Raw genomic sequence first — 23,714 nt, 5'->3', positions numbered from 1 at the left:
TTTAGTCTTTGCAACTTTACAGATCTTCTTTATGCACCAAGAGCTTGTAACACTCCAAAGAGAAAGGAAAAATTGAAATCGCATCATATGACCCCTTTAAGCATCAATTGATAGTGGTTTGTCCCGCTCTCAGAGCTTATTATAACATTCTGATTATAAAAAACAAATAAGTATGCAACTGCTAATAGATTTTATTCAGGCGACAAAGCATACAGGTCTTTCAGAATTCATTAAGATTTTGTAACATTCCTTAAATGTATTGATTTACTAGTTCATTACATCAAGGCTGTTCAAATCTAATAAGTAGTGGAAATAATGGTGGTAAATGTGTGATTTTATAAGAGATTTTATTATTCACAATAAAACTGAATATTCCGATGGATTCAGTGTTGGTAAAACCGTTTTAATGCACTCTTGTGCTCAGTAAACCACTCTCCCATGATCCTTTGGGAGACAATACCTTGTGTGTGACAAAGATCAAATGTCAGCATGAGCGCGGTCTTTGTCACCCCGTCCTGTGTTCTCTGTGCACATCCGGTGTGTTTGGTGTATGATATGCAAATGCACCAGTGTTGCTATATATACATCTGTTTGGTATTATCTTACAGCATTTGTGCATCCATTGTAAAGCCCCACCCCCCACCCCCCCAAGTGAAAAAAAAATCACTTGGAAAAATCAAAATAAAAGTATTTTCTTGGAAGAAAATCTTTATTATTCATGATCTCTCCTTGCATTATACATGTGCTCCTAATTTTCTTTCAGCCTCTCCAGGAGTCTCTTCTTATTAAGGTGTAAAACCTTAAATCATAGGAGGTGTGAGAATACATATTCAGACAAACTAATCACCAAGCCTTGCATTTGTGATAGACTGATTCTGAAAAAGCAGATTTGCTCATCACCAGTGCTTTTTTTCCAACCTTGAAATAGTTACTGACATTCTAAGAATTCAAATGGACCTTATTCACACATTAACTGCGAATCCGAAAGAAGATTGCAAGTATGTCTAATAAAATGGCCACAGTGTACTTTATTAAATGAATTTGGTACTTTGTGTTGCATTAGAATCAAATAAAAATTTACAAAAATCCAATATGTACAAAAATGTAACGTACTTTTTGTTTTTACTCAATTTACAATAAAATCAGATAACAGATTTGATGCATTTTACGCACTTCAGACTTTCATCACACGATACAACTTACTTAAGAGACCAATAATAAAGTTTTTTTTTGTTTTTTTTAATGTCATTTATTACATCACATACACCACACTAGTTTTATCTGTATTATGTCATATGTAACTGCCGATCTCTAGTCAATAGACACCCTTCACAACCAGGACTCGGAGAGGAATGTTCTTTTATACATGTACATTTGCATACATTTATTTACAGTTAAATAGTCTTTTGCAAGTCACTATGGAACTTCGGTTGTAACTGAAATACCAGTAAAGTCTGTACATAATTTCTGAACGCTGAACTGAACGCCACCGAGTTCATTCAATTACTGTGCTTATACTAATATCGTGCTTTATAAATAACCACCGATTATCATTTATCTAAATGTAAATTTCTTTTTTTTTTTACCCCCATTTATGGCATTCTAGTAAGTATCTATGTCTCCGTGTGAGGGAGGATCAATTTGTTTATTCAAAAGAAAGCTTCTCCGATGAATAATAAAAAAGTGCCACATTTAATTTCAGCTAAGTTATTCAGTGTTTGCTAACTGATTCAAAATGCTCACAATCTTATAACAGTTCGGCCTGTGACCTCTGACTATCTTGGTCGTCATTTTGATTGTTTGTCTGCATATGCAATTTCATTTCAGTCTGCTTTCTTCTGCTTGCAGTATAAGCCCTGTTGAAAAAAACAGCATATGCTGATTAGGTATGTTTTGAAGCATGGCTGCTGGTTTGAGCTGGTTTAAGCTGGTTCTTAGCTGGTTATGAGTTGGTTTAAGCTGGTCATGTGCTGGTCCTAAGCAACTAGCTTACCAACACATGACCAGCTTAAACCAGCTCAAACCAGCACCCATGCTTCAAAACATACCTAACCAGCATATGCTGTTTTTTTTTCAACAGGGAGCACAGTAAGTACGCTAATCAATAATGCAACGTCATCATACTAGCATGACAGCAATCATGTGCATGACTAAAACTAAACCAAAAGAAACAAACAGAAAATGTCACTTACGGATAATGAATCCAAGGCGAGCATTGTTTAACGCAAATAAAACAGAATCAGCTTGCATGAATTGAATGTTCTCCTGCTGTGAAAAGTTGTAAAATAAGTCCTGCTTTTGAACTCGGCTCTACTGATGTACCAGTAATAAACAAAGCAGCCTTCAACTCCTCGGCTCATCCACCGGGACTCCATCGCAATAAATTCCTTCATATCATCCACATCAACAACTAGAGCTGGAGAGTGGTCTGTTTAAAATACCGCTTTGAGGTAGGTTACAGGTATGAAGTTTTTCCAGAGCGAAGAAATGGTTGACTATGATATCTCTAGGTTTATTGATAAAAACCCAGATAGAAAAATAGAACTAGAAGTGCAAAATAAAGATACATAGTTTAGCTGTAACGTTATGATTAGCTTAAATGTTAAGACGTAGGTCTACCTATGCACATAAACTGAGTGAATAGCTTTTACTTGATACGTGTTGGGCTAAATTCCAACCCCTTGCCAGATTATTATTACAGTGAATATTAAAATTCACACACTCTATTTCTAAATACGTTAAAGATCTTATTGTAAGCAATTCATCCACGTGTTTCATTTTTTCCCCCTGAAAACGACTGACTTCTCTCTTGTGCCGTATGCAGGACTTCTCCAATCGTTTTGACTAATAGTATTATCATTAATAATGTGGAGAATATGCCATCAAAACAGGCTATTCCGCATCTCCAAACATCTACACAGCCTTTTGTAAAAAGGCCTTGATTCATTCTGCATGTGCTGAATGCATCACATTGTTGAGTGTTTTAAATTCATGTCATATTTCAACATTAAAAAAAATTATTGAGGCCTTGCACCTGATAAAGAAGAATGTCACCAAAACTCACAGACACAGCAAGTGTTGCCATTAGGATGCTCCTCTTAATCAGATGAACCAAAACGCAGTGTGCTTGGGGTATCACTGAAACAAAAATATCATGGTATTTATGGGAAAGCTAAAAAACGTAGGATGCTTTTGAAAACGATGGATACGTAATATCGCAGAGGTGTGCGATACATCACCCGACTTCCTTCAAAAATGGTCTTGTGTAGGTGGTGCAGCAATTTAAATCTGAAAATTGCCTAATTAGTGTGCTAACACAAGGTTTTTGTGCTCTGACTACAGGGGACTCTTTTAGAGGGCTGTTTGGAAAATGTTGCCAAGAGACAAAGTATCATCATCATCATCCATCACACAGAGAAATTAAAGTATAAGACACATTGGGGGAAAAAATGCTGACGAGATAGGAAAGTAGCAAAATAGCTCAAATATACAGGTCTACGTAGATTCATACAATCTCATCTAAATAATTTTTTCTGTTCTATTTTCTTTTTTTATTTGCAACAATTTTATTTGCAAACGTGCAGATTGCTGCAGGCTAAAACAACTATGCTTTCAGTTTACTTGCCACCAATGGTAGGACGTTACAACACCTCAGGAGTGTTTCAAAGCTACAAATTACAGTTCAGATATGACCAACTGAAGCAAAACGAATCTAACCGTCCTAGATTAGTCATCTCCACACTGTCAAATGGCATTAAGCAAAATAATGTGCACCTTAAAATCAACCATTTTGTAAGACACATTTAAAATCCATCAAAAACCAAAGAAGAAAAACAAAGAAAATCGAGTATTAAAAAGTTACACATAAAACATTTTTTCCCACACTTTCAAAATCGCAAACTATCCACAACAGGCACATCTAGCTTCTGTCGCAGTAAAATTTCACCTTGTCTCTCAACGTAAGTGTAAAGAAATCCTTCATTGTTCTGAGACTCCTTCCTGTGACACGTTGTGTGCTTGTTTTCTATTTATTTTTTATTTTTCTGCCCTCACCTCCACATCTCCTTCGGATATTCGACATAAAGACACAAAGAAGCACTTGCAACTGAACGGAAAGTTTAAAACTCCAACACTTTCATATATAAAGGATGCTTTTGGCTGATTTAAAGATACAGTGCTCTTTTAGGCAGATGTGATTTGTTGAACCATAGGGCCCGGAGCGTCATTCGGAGCACATTAGCTAGTCTGTACTCTGTCGCAGACTACTTATCCCTGACAATTTGATTTGTAGACCGTGAGTTGGCAATTGAAGAGCCTGATGGAGAAAGTCTTGATTACACTGCAGAGTTTGGAATAGTACACTTCGCCGGCTTTCTGGATGTGTTGAGAAGTGACCCCGTTTATTGTCTATTTGTGCGCCTTTAACTTATTTTACTGTACCGATACAGACACACCAAAACTTGACCCAGCCTAGAAGAACACTGCATCTTTAACCTAGAAGATGAAGCGCATCCAGGTTCTGTAGAGTACAGTTTGGCGGACACTGTGTGAACTGTGATGGTCTTTGCCTCCCACTTTGCTGTGAACCAAACGGATCCTTGTCAGCCCACAGCCATGAGGTGAATGAGGCCGGATCGCCAAAGGGAGCTGCCAGGAAGTGTTTTCTTGGCCTATTGTCTTCTCCCGAAGACAAAAACGAGTGTGTGTTCTCCCTGTTTTGTTGTCCCAAGTGGCTTGGACTCTTGTGATGATCGCATACTTTCTTTTCTCGTCTTTTTTCTTTGTACAGGATTCAAGTAGATGGTTGAAATGCTGCCCTGTTTATATATACAGTATGTGGTCGAGCCACAGTTCAGCGTGGAGTCAGGGTGAGTGGAGCGTTTGGCACTGGTACAGAACTGCTGATGAAACACTACTAATAGGTTACAGCACCCTAAACAAGGACGTCTCGAGTCTAATCAGCCATTTTTTTTTATTTGTGTACCATCAACGTGATATTTGGACCACTGTTTCTCCAGTGCGGTGGGTAGTCGGTTGGTTTGTGTGCACTGGATGCTTGGTTTCAAAGGGAAAGGCCTTTGTTTTGCATTTGCTGCAAGAGACAAACTATGAAGTGTTCTGGATGTCCTCTTGGAGACGTCGGCTCGAGGACGATCAACTCTGGGAATGAAGGTCTGTACAACACTGAGGAGGACCGAGGGGTTTGTGGTCTATATCAGCCAGTGCAATGACTTTTAGAAACCCAGATATTCCCTGACAAGACAGAAGTAATACAAAATAAAAAGCAACGAGAGAACGGCTTAAAAAAGATCGATTATTTAATTCGTCCACAAATATGTTGTGCCTATATTTGCTTGTCCATGACAATCAACATCATGACTAGATGCTATGTATGCAAGGAACGTTATTGCCACAGTCCTGCTGTTTATTCAAGTGGAAAGTAAAGTGTTAATGTTTGTGTGTTTCCACAGCGCAGGCTACAAGGTGGTCTCATACTCCAGACGCTCTTGGACCAATGTGTCGTCTTTATATTGGAGGCGTGGCGGGGTCGGAGACGAGTCTATGGCCAGGATGGCTTTACGTAAACTCCTGTCTAGTACGTGCCTCTCCCAGGCAGGGTAGCGGTTCCTGCACAAGTCTATTTTGATGACTGTCTCCTCCAGGTGCGGGGCACGGGAGGAAGGTGTGGAGGGTGCGCTGGGCCGCACCTGAAAGACGGGTACGCAACCGTCCCTCTCGCTGTACTTGGCCTCGCGGTCAGCGTCCCTGGCTAGCGTACCTCCACGGTTGGAGCGCAGGGAGTTGGTGGCGCCCTCGGGGGGCAGCGTGAAGGTAGCGGTAGGGTCCTCGAACTGGACCAGGCTGGCCGAGCGACCAAAGCGCGGCCCGTTGGGATGGAAGAAAGCGTAGTACATGAGCATGAAGACGATGCCGGTGAAGAAGCTGGAAAAGATGACGCACAGAGCGGGCACGGCGAAGGCGTCTGTGCTGGGAGGCGAGCGGTACAGGTACCACAACGCGCTCAGGGCCGTGTTCTCTAGCAGGATCATGAAGTAGTAGATGAAGAGACGGCAGCGGGTGTGTCCCTCCTTCACGTTGAACCAACTGAAGATGTAGATGATTCCCACTACCATGTCAAAGACGATCTCCTCCCACTTGGTGATACAGAATTCGGTCTCGCAGTGTACGATCCAGAAGGTCATGATGCACCAGTGCAGCACGATGAAGATGCCGAAGTAGAGCTGGAACACGGAGGCGAAGAGAGCGAAGGTCACTACGCGAGCGGCGATGGTGAAGAAGTGCCAGCAGAACTGGATGATGACGGCAAGGTAGCTGATGGGCTTCTTGTCATCGCGGGAATCACGCAAGGCTTTCTGGTAGGAGGCCAGAGCCCAGGCCAGAGACACCAGAGAAGCAGCCGCTGTCATCCCTGAAATAAAAGGAGAGAAGTGTCGGTTATGGCTGGACATCAAAATCCTAAGTATCCCTGTTAATCAACCCAAGAAATATGAGCATATAGAGAACTACACAAAGTATTTATGTGCAGTATGTAAAGCAAATGTGGAAATATTTAGTGATTTCTTTAACTGACACGTGCCAGCTCCTATAATTCAAGTTATGAAAAAAATATCCCTGTATGTATATTTGTGCAATCGTGAATGTTATATTAACTTTATCCAGCAGTTCAAAAAAATCATGAAGTTATTATTGAGTTACATTTTAGACATATATATATTTCTGTTTCACCAACGAAAATAGTTTGAAACAATGCTAGAGTAGAACATTTGTGCTTTGTTCCTGAATGAATGTTTTCGAACAAATCATTTGAGTCAATAGTTCAAAAATCCATTCATAAAGACAGCCACTTTCTTCGTTTCTAAATTAATCAGCCATTTTGAACAAATTGTTTGAATTAATGATTCAATGAATCACCCATTAATCACTTTATTGTCATATTTATCTGTGGCAAGCCTAAACCAGCCAAGATGCCAGCATAAAAACACACTAAGCAAAATATGGTTTAATTATCATCGAAAAAAATCACAAAAAAGTATTGAGATATAATTTTTCATCAAATTTGCACATCCCATTCTTACCATGTCTTTTTGGAATTTTTTTTTTTACTCTTACCACAGACTCAGATTTTTTTAGGTTCTCAAACTATGAAAATCCATTATAAAAATGCATATATACTGTATATATATATATATAATGTCGTTTCCATCACAACCAACTATTTATCAAATGTTAGTGTGTTTACCAAGGAGAAAGAAACCAAGTCATTGAACAGCTTGAAATGAAACATGAAATGTGGTGTGTAAACCAAAGAAAAATATAAATGTAAATATCACTTGTAAGCAGAATATTTTTGCAATTTTGAAAGTTCCTAAAAGAAACAGTGCTCTGCAGTGCATTTCATGTTAACCAGCTATAAATGTAGCTTGACATGTGAAGCACTTCTTGCCCAGATACAATAGGATGCTGGTTTCCGACGCAGAATAGGAAGTGCTCACCAAGGCATGCAAATGCATTTATCTCGTTATTACATCTTTATATATTCATGACTCTGGAGAATACAGTCAGAAGTGGGCTAATGGAGTAGCTTGACCGTGGAAATGTCCGTCAATGGCTCGTGCTCCTGTGCGTATCACATGCAGCCCTCCTGTGATGAATGTGCTTGCGATTTCATATCTAGACCCTCTGGTGAATCACACCACACCAAGGTTTACAAGCTCCGGCCCTAATCAAAGCTGATAAACGGTGACTCCAGAGACATGGTTCATTTTGATGAGACTTGTTTTATTTCCTCTTCAGGGAAACAGCCTCTGTGGAATTTTGCTTAACTGCACCTTTCCACATTTATGACTCACTGGCCCATGAGTGAGATGTTATCCATCATGTTGTCCAAAAAACTCACTTGTGCTTAATGGAGGAGGCTTTACAAGCAATCTGCATCAGATGGAGTACAGTAAAGCAGCCAGCAGTGAATACAGGTGCGTGAAGCCCATCTTTACCGCTGTGACACACTGTTCTCGTGGAGCTGGCAGCCACTGTTATGTGCTCAAGCTGCTGGAGTGATCAGTTTCTTGTGAGTGAGTGAGTGAGACAGAATACAAAGATTACACACACTGTCCAGTTTATCCTCAATATCAAGTTTAATGCTGATACTGAGATAAAAGATGAATATAGTAACACTGTCTAGACAAGTTCAGCAGCACCAAAAAGAGGATAGTTCACCCAAAATGAAAAATTCCATCATCATTTACTCACCCATATGTTGTTCTAAACCTTTCTGAAATTCTTCTGTGGAACACAATAGATGTTTTGAACATACAAGGAAATGTTTGGACCCCATTCATGTGTTCTGTGTTCTGAAGAAGAAATAAAGTCATACAGATTTGGAAGGACATGAGGGTGAATTAACATTATTGAGTGAACAATCCCTGTAACATAATTCTTTTTGTGAAACATTTTACTTGAAAAATAAAACAAATTTACCTTTCAAATAAATGGAACTTGGTTGGATATTCTGTTATATAATGCAAAGATATGGTTTAAATATGCAAATACGTTTTAGGGTGATTGTGCTTTGCCTGTTTTACCATAATTGTGATGATCTTCAAAATACACTATACACTGTTTAAAAGTAAGATTTTTCTTTTTTGTTTTTTACTTATATTTAGCAAGGACACATTTATAATGTTGCAACAGATTTCTATATCGAATAAATGCTGTTCATTTAAAATATTCATCAAAGAATCGTGATAATAATAAGACTGATAACAAGAGGAAATGTTTTTTTGTCACCAAATTAGCATATTAGAATGATTTCTGAAGGATCATGTGACACTGAAAATTCAGCTTTAGCATCACGGGAATAAATGTTACATTTTAAAATACATTAAAATATAGAAAGCAGTTGTTTTAAATTATAGTAATATTTCTGTTTTTAATGTATTTTTAATCAAACAAATGCAGCCTTGGTGAGCATATTGTTTCAAAAACAAAAAATACACCAAATAAAAATGTTTAATCTTGAAAAAAAATAACACATACAAGTTTATGCAAGGAGGACTAAACATGTCAACATAAATTTAGAAAAATACTTGTATGCAGGTGAACCTAGTCTAATTTTTTAATGTTTCTTAATGTATGATGAATTAAAATGTTTAGCAGTCCTAAAATATTGTGTTGTCTTTCATCTGTAGTTCCAGACAGGCAGCATATGGATCTCTCATATATTAAACCTGAAACGTCTCTTTCTCTTGTCAGAAAAAAGACTAATAAATCTGACATTCTCACTGCACTGAACTGTTCCTGAGATAACAAGACAGACTTTGAATTCATTAGTTCCCTCATTAATTCTAAATGAAAACCAAGTGTAAATATTCTCGTCTTTACCTCTCAGTTTGACATTCATACCCAAATCATATCAAGACAATACAATACACAGTTTTCAGAATAATGTCCTTTTTATCACCCTTCTGTATAATGCTGTAGTGCAAGCAGAGGAGAGGTTGAGATAACAGGAAGTTTCAGTGCCAATCAGTTCCTTTCAGACGGCATCAATAAAAACGCAGAATCTCAAGTTCCTGAGATAACACCATGGCCATGAATAATAGAAAGAGTCCTCGTGTGAAATGATGAATGTGCAAAGATGTGTTAATTTGTGTCCAAATAAAGGTGAGTATTATTTTCATTTCACAGAGGCTGCAAGCTCACCGTTCATCAAAAGCTGTGACAGACAGATTTGCCATGTCTCTGCAATCTGTTTTCAGATGAGCTGTGCATTATGGACACTCTACACCAAACAAAGCAGACAATCAATGGTAAAGATATTCATTGATGGCATTGCATAAGATAGCACATTCATAACAGAGAATGTGCACCCTGGGCATCTATTTTTATTAGTCTGAAGAGCGATTAAAAGCTCAGAATCTTATCAGTGGAATTGACTGTGTGATGTTGACACTCCCGGAGCGACACATCCTCTGTGGAGGACTGCGAGTGTGGAGGGGTAGTCAACAGTCTTTACAACAGTAAACACACACCAATTAGCAGACTGCAGTCCAGATCTGGACCCAAGATTTGAATCCATCCAGATTGTGAATAATTTCTCATAAATAAAGATAATTATAAACATAACATTATTTCTCCTCATGGAAAAGATTAGCCATGTTTACACAGCTGAATCTGAAGAAGGACAAGACAACCTATTCAGCTACAATTTCATTTATAGTGAATTACATTAAAATATTCTCTTCAATTTTCAAATCTATCTATCTATCTATCTATCTATCTATCTATCTATCTATCGATCTATCTATCTATCTAGTGTTTGTTTATACTGTGAGTTTTTTTCAATAGCTTATTTACGTGTTTAACCCACTTAGATTAAATCTGGCCCATTAGTAGCTGGAGAGAGCTGAGGGGGTGTAATGACTACTTTGCAAATTGGGGTAATTAACTGACAGAGGCCAGGCTATAATTCTTATTCTGTGGGCTATCTGGCCTGCGGCTTGGCTCCGATGCTCTCTACGACAGTGAAGGTGCATGTATTCATGTATTCCTCCCTCCCTCCCTCGTATCCTGCGCACGTGCAGCGCATCCAGAGGAGACGGTCGCCACGGGAACCTGCCACGGTCCAGCGTGCGAGGCTGTGAGAGCGGCAGCAGTGACGTAATGCTCCTTGCTGCTCCTGCTCATGAGGGCTGCAGTAATTTGGAGAGGGGAGGAGGGCATAGACAGTGTGTGTGTGCGTGTTGTGTGTTTGTAGGGTGTGTAGTAGCAGCAGTGTTATGCAAACCACAGCATCACTGCAGTATCTTCTTCATCTACCTCTACAGGCCCCTCAAATCCATTCACATTAAGGGAATAGTTTACCAAAAAAAGGAAAATGCTGTTATCATTTTTCAATATTTGCTCACCCTCTTGTCGTTCCAAACATTCCATGTTGATATTTTATCTGTTTACACAAGAAAAGAATAGTAATGAAATCTATTGTATGGCTTTAAAAAAAAATCTCAAATATAGTGTATGTTTTATGGACTATTTGCTTTTATAGTGTTTTTTCGTCCTTTTTAGGGCATGTATCTGTATGGAAAAGAGCTGCATGAAGACTCTTCAAAAATTTTGCAAAGAAATCATTTACTTTTCACTCTAACTTATTATATTAAATGCAATATTTTTATTTAATCTTTCTCATTGTAAATCTATTGAAATTAGTTTCTGTTGGCACATTTAAATGTTTTAAATACCATAACATGCGGCTGGCTGATTTGACAAAAATGTTACAATTGTACCTGATCGCCACTAAAACAGAAATGTAGTCAAAATTGATGCCAAAAACTTGCCTGTAAAATGTGTTTTTGCACCCAAAAATGGAGGTATACTAAAAAAAAAAAAAATTGGTACAGTAATATGATTTCATCTACAGTGACAAAATTCAATTAGAAAGAGAATTAGTGGTAAAGATCAACATGAAATATGAGAACATCCGTCATTTTGAGATGTGAATTTGGTGCACAGTAAGCAACAAGAAAAAGATTTTGCTGAACTGAAAACAAAGGCACTTTGAATAAAGGATTGGTGCTCTTTGATTTGAAATACAATTTAAAACAATTAAAAAAAGAACTCTCAGTTGTATGCTGCTATTTCAACAATTCAATGACAGTAACATTGTTTTAAGACAGGGGGTCTTCAACCTTTTCCATGCTAATGATGGAGACACAGACGTTTCATAATGTATAAAACTGTATTTTAAGCCTGGCCTATAAGCATGTATACAATATCACATAAATGATTTGTCATGCCATAAAATGATTAATGATGTTAATACAACGTAATGTTGATTCTTATGATGCTTCAGTGATAACTTATCTAACTAAAAAAAAGAAAATATTCAAAATTAGTACAATAAATGTAATGGTGTGACAGGGGACACATTTGTGTTTATGGCATACAGACAAAAATGATTGAAACGTGAAGAATAGTTAAAGAGAAAGTGTTGCTTCCTGTAGTTGCGAACAAAACAATACACTGGGTGCATGTTATGAGCAAGGCTTTTTCCTACGCTGAAGTGTTGCAGGAAATGGTTATGGCTGAGTGGCCCATTATTTATGTGAGCAGGTAGAGAGATTTTATTTCTGGCAGGGGTCCAAAGAGAAGCTACGTAAGGGAAAATAGTGAGAAAAGATACTGCTTTACTGACTGACAGCGTCTTTTACTGCGACAGTTGCTGATAAAGTTAGGGAGGATGCATTTGCAGAGCGAACGAGTCAGAGAAACACAAATCAAATGTGTCCTACATTTCACCACTGCGCGTCTGCCATCAAATGGTACCCAAGTTGTTTTGTCTATTTAGAAGACTTTTGAATTATGACTGTACTGCTAGGTTAAATTTTTACACTTTGCTCAATGTTGTTTTTGACTTGTAAGCGTAAGAGCGACAAATCGCAAAGGAAAGTCTCCGATGAAAGAGTTTGGAGCATCAGACGGCTCTCCGCTCTGCTCTACCAAACACCACGAGCAAAACTGCCTCCAGACCGGCTTCCACTGTCACCCGGCGCAGACGCTCAGATCCTCACGCTCAAAAAAAGAGGATATTCTCGGCTCTGTTGCATTAGGAGCCCAGGACCCCTGCTTTCATAAATAATTTCTCAGCCTTGATGCGAGAAAATTCTGACAGTCCCTGGGCACTTTTGTTTATGGAAGATTATGAAGAACAGAAGACAGCACATAAAGGCGCTGAAGCTTTAACTGCTAGGCAGGGCTCTGCAATCCACAAAGCACAAAAGCACAAATCAACAGAATGGTCATTTATGAACAGCTCTGGTAACATGACCATTTTTTATGAGTGTTGGTTAATGGGGGCTGACTGAAAGGTCACCACAATGTCAAACTGAAGGTTTTAAAGTGTCCCATAAATCTACCCTTGTGTTCTTAGTAGCAATGATAAACATGACAACAGATTATCTTCTGTTCTTAAAATCCGGCTCTGTGAAACTACATAACCCGGTCCACTTATTCTTATCCAAGAGCTGCCCATTTATACAGGAAGAGACCGATATGTAAAGCAAGTTTGTTGAGTTATTATGACATTTAAATAATCGATGATACCACAATAATAGGCAGGTCTAAAAAAAAAAAAATTTTTAAATAATCTCAGTAGTCTCTGTAAATGATTGTTCATTAAACATTGAGTGAGTGCACAAGTGAAAAGAATTTATGTACTTCCAAAATGTAATAACTGCTGATTATATCCCAGATATAAATCATTAATCAAAGTATATACAATCCTGTACTTGGATATCTAGTTTAACTACCATGAACTGCCTCTTTTGAAGATTTGTCAGTATGAATCTAGCATTACCTTATCAACAGGGCTTTGTTTCCCAATAGATTGATAAAAACCTTATAACAACAACATAACTTGTTGCTTATTTACTAGTGTGATGCATCATTGGAGAAATTAGCTAGTCACAACTCTTTCCCAAAACATTGTTGCACATGGTTTAACAATATAGAATTGTCTTTGATTACATCACTTGGAGTAATAACTTCTGCTAATGAATCATTTCGAGATCAAATTAATTGCTCTAAATAACGTACTTGGCATCTGATGGCTACAATGCTATTTTTGTTTTCCAGTTTTTGGGTCCACATGTTAACTAACAATATATTATGCTTCTAACCACAGGTCGGGAGCTGTAGTTCCAACTACACAAGTTTGTGACGCTGTTTGCGAATGTTCATCGGAACTATGGTTTTGGGAAACACTGAATTGTAAGTATATGTAGGTGATGACAGAACTTGTGACCATAACTGGCTAACGATGCTTTAGGGAAACATATCCTTATGTGAGAATGTGATCTGATTTGGAATATTTTTGTATAATATAAGTAACAGACCAAGGGATTAGGATTGGTTAGCATTGTAGGTAGTTACTGCTGGTATAGGACATTCAAAAGTATACTTTCAGAAAAAAAATGTGCATTAATTGTACATGTAAGTGTATGACAACTTGTCACTGTGGCAGTAACGTTAAAGGGACATCTCTTCCGCTAAAAGGTGCATATTCCTACCTTTCAAGTAGTAATATTTACCCTTAAGGTACTACTAAGAAAGATTTCCCTCTGAGGGTGCTGCCTTATGAGCTGTTGTGCCCCTAATGGTACAATTTTTGCATTTTTGTCTGAGAGTGTAGCCATATATTCTAAAGAAATGCATTTTGCAGATATTCCACTATGTGGTAGATGTTTGTCCAGTGAATATTTTGTGGGAGGCTCTTAAATGCATAAAATGATCTATAATAGGAATGTCTGCTGCCTTTGACGTCACAGCCCAGAAGAGTTACACTTGTGAAGAGTTTGGGACTGTGAGTTATTTTGTGGTCCATTAACCAATTAGTGTTGTCAGGACATCACTTTCCTGCTGCTCTAGGGTGAGTAGAGAACTCTTAAGTTAAGAAAACCCTTAGGCTACGTCCACACGAAGCCAGAGCTTTCCCTATCTGATCTTTTTTTCCCCTCGTCTCAAGAAATATCTGCATCCACATGAAACCGTGAAACCGACACAAAATGATGTAGTATACATGCCAGACCAGTATGTGGCGCTGTAAATATGCCACAGAGATACACTAAAAACGGAGAAGAAGACTTGGACTATGCGCATAAACCTTGCACGCGGTGTAGCGAATCAGCTCATGGGGAAATATGAATAATTAATCATAACTAGTTATAATTAATTATAAATATTTAGATCCGCTGTAGATATTTAGCTGACCTCTCAGGGTCAACTGTCTGTCAATTCTAAGAACGTTAATTTCCTGGTTAAGGGAAATAACTTTCTTACTGTACAATTCTACAAAGAGCTTGTAGCATAAATCTGCATGATTAAGTGACTCCAGTTATGAGCAAACAATGAACAAGGTCAAGTGTGATACAAGTAAGACTTTATTAACTACATAAACACTTAAACTAGTCTAAACATACTACATAAACACTTAAACTGGTCTAACATACACATAAACACACACACACACATACGGTTGGTATAGGAAAGGGTTAAAGCTTAAGCAGTAAAGAGGAAATAAGGAATGAAGTTATGGAACCATTTGCATATTCAGCAGATCTACCTCAAGGGAACATCAAATTCTTATACAATATAATATTTCTTATTCAGTGCTTTAAGTGTTTGTAGGTCAATTTCTTTGTTCTATTGTAATTCATGACTGTTTACTTGTCTTCAGTAAGTTTGTTTTTACGTAGGCTAGTATTTTTTTTATTTTGTGATATTGGAATTAGTAGCAAGAATTATGAAATTGCAATGCATCAGAAATTTAGATTGGATAAAAATCCTATTTTAAGCTATATATATCATTATTGTGATGGGGGGCCCTGCAGTAAGTCATAGCCCCGGGGCCCAGTGAGGTCTTAATGCGGCCCTGGCTGTTACGTGACGTAGCAGTGTCTGACTAGAGGCGAGACGTAACGAAACGCCTATACGATACAAAATGTATGCATATACAGCTAAACACGTCTCCGTGTGGACGGGGCCTTAGTGACAAGAAATAATTTAGGATTTCTTACCTTAAGGGGTTGGCTGAAACCAGGCTTTGGTGATTAGAAAAAAGATAGTTTCAGCCTCAGACGTCACGCCCACGGAAGTGATGGAACTTTGGCTGAACGTCTGATGCATATGGCACACAAAACTGGAAACACTTCAGGAGTTTCGAAGTCGTCATCGGATTGGTTGAATTATACAGGATTTCCGGGAGACGTGTGTGTCGCGTTCTTTAACGTTCCGCCTGGAAACAAAGATGCCGTGGCGCCAAACTCCCTCACGAAAGAAGAAAGCCGTTGTGTTTACTGTGACGATGAGCACTTATCAGGATCAACTAAATGCTGGATTTTCAAAAGTATGTGAAATATTTAAAGTTCACGGCACAGAATCTTTAAAATACGTCTGAGAGTTTTACACACCAGTCTGTTATTGTGGCGACATTTCCACGCCCTTAAACGTGACGCTGAAACGAAACGAACTGTGCGGGCCTTGGCCAATGAAAGCTGCCATGGATTCCAGACCTTCAGCCGTCAGTCTGAAGGTCTGGCTACACGAGACTAGAAAAAAGATGGCAGATTCCAAATCACATTCTTCCAAAGGGTCATATGTCAGCAAAGTAACTCTCATTAAAATCAATGGGAATGCTAACAGATAGCTTTTTCCAGGTATTATAGACCTGCTTGCATCAGACGGTCACTACAGGATTTAAAACAAGTGATAAGAGTATAAACAAAAGGTGAACAAAACTTGAGTTTTATGAGTTGATTGCTAAACAGTGCTAGTTCTATCCTTTAACTATCCTAGCTGTATAATTTGCACAGTCGGTTTAAAGACTTGCTTTTCTTTAATAATTGCTTACTTTGGGCAACACTCTTGAAAAAGCACTCTGCCTCACTCCCTCACAACAGTCTTTTATGTTCAGTGGCAAATGAGTTTTTCTCACTCTCTGTCCCTCTCCATCACTCTTATATGGACAGGATGAGCTATATAAAGTGAAGGATGACAGTAAACCTGGGAGTTCTCTCTCCTCAGTATGTCCTACCCTCACCCTTACAAAGAAGTATGGCAGCTGCACCATTGTGATAGTATCCAAAAAGACGACTAAAAAAATGTTGGGATCTCTGTTGAAAAAGACAGGTGGGTAGCTTTTAAAACAGGTGGGTAGCTTTTCTCCTAGCCCCACTAAACTTGTTAGGCTGGTCTGTTTCGCTGGTTTTAAAGGGCATTTGGACACTTATCAACTGGTCATCCAGCTAAACCAGCTTAAAATCAGTTTTGCCAGATTAGGAGACCAGCTAAACAAACACAAACAGGGTAAGAGATGAGCTAAACCAGTTCTAAGCTAGCTAGCTAAGACCAGCAAACCCCCTTAGGCTGGTTTTCAGCACACACCCCAACAGCTGCGGTGGTAACACTTTAACACATAGGTAAAATTGTCACATTCACTTCATTATTCACAATTAGTGTGCAGTGTAAAGGTTTGACTAGAATCAACAAAGTCTCACGGCCAATTCATATATATTTTACGAGCTGGCTAATTTCTAAGTTTAGGGGCGAGGTTAGGTGTAGTCCTTCGTACGAATTCCTGCCACCTCATAAAATATGTACGATTTTTCACAAATCTTATGAATTTGTATGAGTAAGGTCATACGAATTTGTACGAATTTGCCACCTTGTCAAATATGTACGAATTGCCGTGAGATAGGATTGGAATCAACTATTCAGGGCTTATAAATTTGTCAAGTTATGTATATTTTGAAATCTAGTGTTTTACAGGGGTTTCTGTGAGGGTTATGTTTATGGGTAGGGGTTCAGTTGAAGTGTGGTTACATTAGCGATAATTCAGTGAAATTTTGTGGGCAAAAACAAGTGTATAAGATATATGAAGCACAGCTCACAAGCAGCAAATCTGTGTGGGGAACTCCTGAACATGGAGATTCCTATTGACATGACTGGATTTCAGAGAGCAGTGGTAAATGTAACCGCCCCTTTAGGTGATCTAAAAACAATGGAAGTCCACAAGATGTTCGAGTGTGCTTGTGTTGTGTTACCTTGCACAGCCTGGAGTTTGTGAGTCTGTATGATGATACAGAGCTGGAGCACCAGCTGAGGTGCGCTCTCCAGAAATGTGGCCAGTAGGTGGAGCATGCTGACGTCAGCAAACTCGTACACCATCCTCCAGTAGAACCTCCAGCGGTCATTCTCTCCGCTCTGCCTGCTCCTGATGCCCAGATAGATGGTGTGGAAGTACCTGTGCGAGACACAAAGAAAACCCGTTTAAAACCTCTCTCACTGAATTCTCAATGGCAGGGCAGAATCAGCTTCTGCGACAGACAGACAGCTAGAATATCTCAATGCTTTGTCTGCTTTTCTTTTCAACATGACCTTACAACTGGACAGACTGTTCCAGGCTATGTTGGTCTCTGTGCTGTTTTGTAAACAAGATCTGCTGTGGATGGACCGTTTTGAACTGCTGATGAATTATATTATTTAATGTCAAAGCTGATGACTCAACACAACATCTCAAAATGATTAAACCAAAAATGGAACATTATGTCATTGTAATTTGAATAGTTAAATACTGAATCCTTTATAATGTGTGCAGACACTTTCCACGAATAGGACACAAAATTGCATCTTTATCTTTTTTATTTAATTTCAACAAATGATCAGTGAAAGAAGGTGTTTACTGTTAATTGTTAACATTAAATGAAGTTAAATGATATATTTTAATGTTTTGTTATGTTTATGTTTAATTTTTTTTCGTTTGCAATATCTGCAAATAGTTTAAAGTTTTTTATAGATATAAGCATAAATGAACATCAAAAATAAAAAGTCAATTTTTTACAATTAAAAACAAATAAAATAGTAAATTACAAGACCAAATGATGCATGGCGACTTAAAAATGAGAAACTTAAAAATAGTTTTTACTACAGTTAAAAGAATATTACTTCAACAGACTGTGAAAATTATGAAAATATAGTTTGAATGTTAAATACAGTTGAGTAGATTAACATCTCTTAGGTGGGACAGGCCAAGATTTCCATTTTAACACGGGACTACAGACATGTGACGTCTTTAAAACAAGCTACTCTTTATGCCAGATAACATACTGTATCTAATATTTCTCACAACAAAAACACGGGACGTGTGTCTACAACGCTTTTAAAAAAGTCATGGGACACCAAAGTGTTCTGTATAAATGGAAAGTGCCTGTAACTATTACATTAAAAGAAAGTAAAGAAACGAAATTATTAAAGGTTTTGTGAGTGAATCTTGGTGAGGACATCTGCGGTTGGAAGTAACTCACCTCTTCATGGGCCTTTCTGCCCCTTTAGGCATACAGAGCTCTTCATTTGCTTGTAATTAGGCCTGTCGCAATAATCAATATATCGACTTATCGCGCAATATATGTACATGACCTAAATAATTTTTGGTGATTCAATATATCGCACATTATATTTACTTAAAAATGAATATCACCATGTTTTGTACATTCCACTTGCGCCTGTGTCTTTTGCAGCTTCTCGTACATAACGTGGTGTAGTCATGAGGTGCTCGTTCAAATTTAAAAAATGCTTCTACAAAAAATGTTTCATCTGCAGATATGATCTTGTTTAGGGATCTGTGCCTTTGTGCATACGGACATCTGACTGCTAAGTAGTGATTGTGTTTTTCAGCAATAGTGTGCACCCTTCATTTACAGAGAAAGAAGGTCAGGGAAAAATCTGTAGATGGAAAAATCTCCATGCAAGTTCTTTGTGCAATTCTCTTTTTTTCTACTTGTTACTTTGCACTTTTTGTTAGAAAATGTTTATTTACTATTTATTCAAGTTTTTTAAGGTATCTAATATTTTGATACTTAATTTCCACGATCTAAATATTCTTAAAAATTAAAAGTTTGTTGTCATTTGGAAGTGTGTAGGCCTTCTTGCATTATTATGCTTTTACATTATGATTATATATTCAGTGGCATAAAATGGTCATAAAATCGCAATTATTTCTGGGGCAATATATCGCACAACAAAAAGTTGTTATCGTGACAGGCCTACTTGTAATAAAGTAAAACAGTTCCTATGCAAAAACTGAGCTATTTTAAACTAATTATCACATCTATATTTACCTTTCTAATCTTCCTCCTATGATTCAAATGTAATTTTTTTTTTAATATGCACCTTTGCAGTAAGGTAAAGAATACAGAAGAGCTTACAGTTCTTCTATACCCTCAAATAGTATATATACAGACATTTAACAGAAACTAAAAGTGATTCTATTACATAATATGCAAAACGCTATTACTATATTCACATGTGATAACTTGGGTATTAGGAAAATTGGATTTTGCTTGCTGTACTGGAAGAATTTCTCATAGGCCTACTTACTAAAAATCTTTGCTTCAAACACCAATTAGTCATTTTGAAATCAAATCTATATTTTATGGTACCAACTCGACAAGCTGCAGCAATAATCTCAAACAAATTCACTTTTAAAAAGTCTTGCTCACAAAAAGGTGGGAAATCTTTAGGAATTGCTATGGCAACACTGGCCTCTTTGCAACAAAACACAGAAAGTTGAACAAACCCGCTGCTTTCACAGGAAAAGAAAAGGCTGAATGTGACAAACACACTCATAATGAGCGACTGTGACACAAAGATATTTTAAAAGCGCTGTGTCATCTGCTAACAGTAATGGATTGGTGGTGAATGGTGTTAAGGTCTCTCAGTCTGAGGTGTGTTACTGTGGCCCGTGGGTTAGTGTGATGCTAAAGGCATCTGCTTGCAGTCACAGTGATGTGTCTTTGCCAAGTGACCCGTCCCTGCGTTTTCCACAGAAATCCCCACTGTGTAGTTTACCCTTTGACCCTAATAGGCATCCAGCCAAGAACAGACACACACTTCCACTTACACACACTTATTCTCTCTCCCCAGAGATTCATTAACAGTAAGTTAAGAGCACTGCATCAGCTTGGCTGTCACCTTAACAAGAGGGTTTCCCCAAATCCACTGGCAATCAACAGTATTTTTATTGAATATGAAGGAAAAAAACAAAAACACAATGTGTACAAATGCTTATGGGGGATATAGTCTTGTTTGCACAATGCTTTGTCAATGATTTCTTTGAGAGTGGCTGCCGCCCCCTCTGTCTGCTACAGTTTGTACTTTGATCATTTGTATGCAAAGCATGATTTTATAGTATACTACTTGCCGACTTCAATCAATTCAGAGGCAATGAGTTTACAAGTAAAAGATAAAGGATACGTTGACTTATGGACAGAAAAAAATAATTCACTAAGGTAAATGTGGAGCAGTACACTCATATCAGACGGAAACAGCATGCCTTGAGGTATTGTGTTTGTTTCTTGAATATAAATGCATAGAAGACACTGTATCAACAACTTGCCCACCTGTTATTCCTTCATGCTTACTCTATAGATCGGTGTTTCTCAAGCACTTTGAAATGTTGAACCGGTTTAATCTATACTGTTGTATATATAAACATAATTTATGACTTTAAAAATATTAGAGCTGTCAAAAGATTACAAGAATTTATAATAATGAATAATACAAAAATATTTTAAAAAATACAATTAATTTGTAGGCATAAAAATATATAAAAAAAATACATTTGTGTAAATAAATATATAAAACTGGATTTATGACTGAAAATATTAGAGCTGTCAGAAGACTACAAGAATTTGTAATAATGAATAATAATTAAAAAAAAAATTATTTGTAGATGTTTTTAAAATAAACTTATTTTTTAAAGAAATACTAATATATAAAACAGAAGTAATGACTTCAAAAATGTTAGGGCAGTCAAAAGAATTTATAATAATTAATAATGATAACTGTAAAAACATTTGTAAAAATAAAAATAATTCGAATGATTGATTGAATGAATGAATGAATAATGGATACTACAGTATATTTCTCAGACTGCTTCCATTACAGAGGAAGCTCAAGTCTTATACTCATCCATAGTATTGATTTTTTTAGTGAATCATTGCAATAATGGTCATTTTAATAACATTTATAATCATTCAGGATGATATTAAGAATGCGTTAACAGAAGCACATTTCTGGTTTGGTGTCAATGAAGCTGTGATGGCACTGTGTGGCTACGTAAGATAAAACGGTTAGGAAACACTGTTCTAGATGTGTCAGGTTGGATGTTCACGGTATCAAACCATGGCCTATTTTTTGATACTGTCTTGCCTTTGCAATGTGTAGGCCTAGAATACAATTCATGCAGATCCTCAACAGATAGCAGAGCTAAAAACATGAAGCGCTGATGATACTCTTAAATGAAACACAGTTCACCCAAAGGCGCAAGTAAAGACACTATAAAAAAAAATGAAGCAATAATGGCAGATTAAGTCTTTAGATGGTGTTCTCTGGCTCTGCCATAGTATCAAGTAGTGACTGATTCAAAAGAAAACCATGACAAAAGTACCGCAGTCACCTGGTGCAGAGCAGCAGGGTCGCAGTATGATCTTCCGTCTGACCTTAAGAGTGGGCGTCTGTCCAGCTGCTTTATCAGATAAGTGGGCTTCAGAAGAGGCCTGCGCTTGAAAACAGTCTCCTGGCATTTCCACCACTCACCCTAAAGGCCAAACTAAGAGAGGCCTCTCATATGGCTGTTGTTTGGATTTCAGATAAGCCATGGGTTGTCTATGTTTCCGTCTCTGCAATATGTATCCCCTTCTTATACGGTCCACCTGAAACCACGAGTCCAAGAGGTCTGGCCAGCCACTGCATCATATTACTGCATGCTGCTTAAAGCATGCTATCTACCAAATCCCCATTCAGAATGGGATTAGACAGATGTTGATGTGCATCCTCTTGCCTTGATTGGATTATTCCTGCATCTCAGCACTACACCAATCAGAGGGGTGGGTGGTAACATAAAAAAGCTAAATTGCTTGAGGAAATCATAATGATTCATGCATACATTCAGATCACATATCAGTCAAAGACCACCATATGCAGAGGTGTAACCCTTAAAAAATTGTCATAAATTAACAGATTTCTTTCTTATCTTTTTAATAAACTGATTGGTTTGTTAACTCAATAATAGTTTTATAATAATTAAACTATTTAATAATAATTTAAAATAACAATAATAAATAAAAATCACAAAACTAAATATAACTATTGAACAAAATAAATTTTAATTTAATTTAATTTAATTTAATTTAATTTAATTTAATTTAATTTAATTTAATTTAATTTAATTTAATTTAATTTAATTTAATTTAATTTAATTTAATTTAATTTAATTTAATTTAATTTAATTTAATTTAATTTAATTTAATTTAATTTAATTTAATTTAATTTAATTTAATTTAATTTAATTTAATTTAATTTAATTTAATTTAATTTAATTTAATTTAATTTAATTTAATTTAATTTAATTTAATTTAATTTAATTTAATTTAATTTAAAGGAATAGTTCACCCAACAATGAAAATTATGGTCATCATTTACTCACTCTCATTTTCTTTCAAAACCAATTATACATTGGTTAATCTTCTAAACACAAGTTAAGATATTTTAATGAAACCTAAGAGGTTTCTGTTCCCCCTTTGAGAGTCCAGGAAACCAAAACTTAGAGGGTCCAAAAGGTCATAAAGACAGCCTAAAATAAATCTGTTCATTATATAAAGCGATGATATCTCTTTACAAGACTTGGATTAAAATTCTTTTTTTTGTGACCTATTTGGATCTTCTGAGTTTTGGTTATCTGGACTTTCAATGCAAAGAAAATGTTTCGAAGCTCTTATGGGTTTGGAACAACATGAGGGTGCATAAATGATTTTCATTTAGAATTTTAATTTTTAAGTAAGTATCCTTTTAAGTAATGATAATGTACCAAACATGTACTCAACAGGTATTTAAAAAGTCCATATGAAATTGCAAGACTTAAAAGGAGGCCAGAAGACTTCAGATCTATAATTGGAAAGCTAAATACACACAATGCACACACCTGCCTAGAGCAATCCAGTGAGAATGACATCATACAAAGCACATGCCTACATGTCAGTCCCATGCATTAAAGCTGTTGGTTTGGTCATGCTGATCTGAGGCCTGTAGCTGTGCACATCCTATCTCAAGAAAAGACGCTTCTTCTTACTGCTGACATTTTTCTC

The 23,714-nt window shown here is 37.1% G+C and overlaps 1 protein-coding gene across 1 annotated transcript in view; it reads right to left on the bottom strand.

Moving 5' to 3' along the window:
- Positions 1-3,188: 3,188 nt before the first annotated feature.
- The window catches only part of LOC107679338 (XK-related protein 4-like), a 51,487-nt gene continuing 30,961 nt past the window's right edge, over positions 3,189-23,714 (bottom strand). The window contains exons 2-3 of the mRNA XM_016474865.1: positions 17,616-17,815; positions 3,189-6,430 (exon numbers count right to left, since the gene is read on the bottom strand). Coding sequence (XP_016330351.1) covers positions 5,478-6,430; positions 17,616-17,815 — 1,153 coding nt within the window. The 3' untranslated portion in view covers positions 3,189-5,477. The remainder of the gene's footprint in view (positions 6,431-17,615; positions 17,816-23,714) is intronic.

Source organism: Sinocyclocheilus anshuiensis, unplaced genomic scaffold (genome assembly GCF_001515605.1).
Source record: "Sinocyclocheilus anshuiensis isolate Anshui unplaced genomic scaffold, SAMN03320099.WGS_v1.1 scaffold2310, whole genome shotgun sequence".
NCBI classification, from domain to species: Eukaryota; Metazoa; Chordata; class Actinopteri; order Cypriniformes; family Cyprinidae; genus Sinocyclocheilus; species Sinocyclocheilus anshuiensis.
The sequence above is the reverse complement of the archived record's forward strand: the minus strand, read 5'-3'. Positions and strand labels throughout refer to the sequence as shown.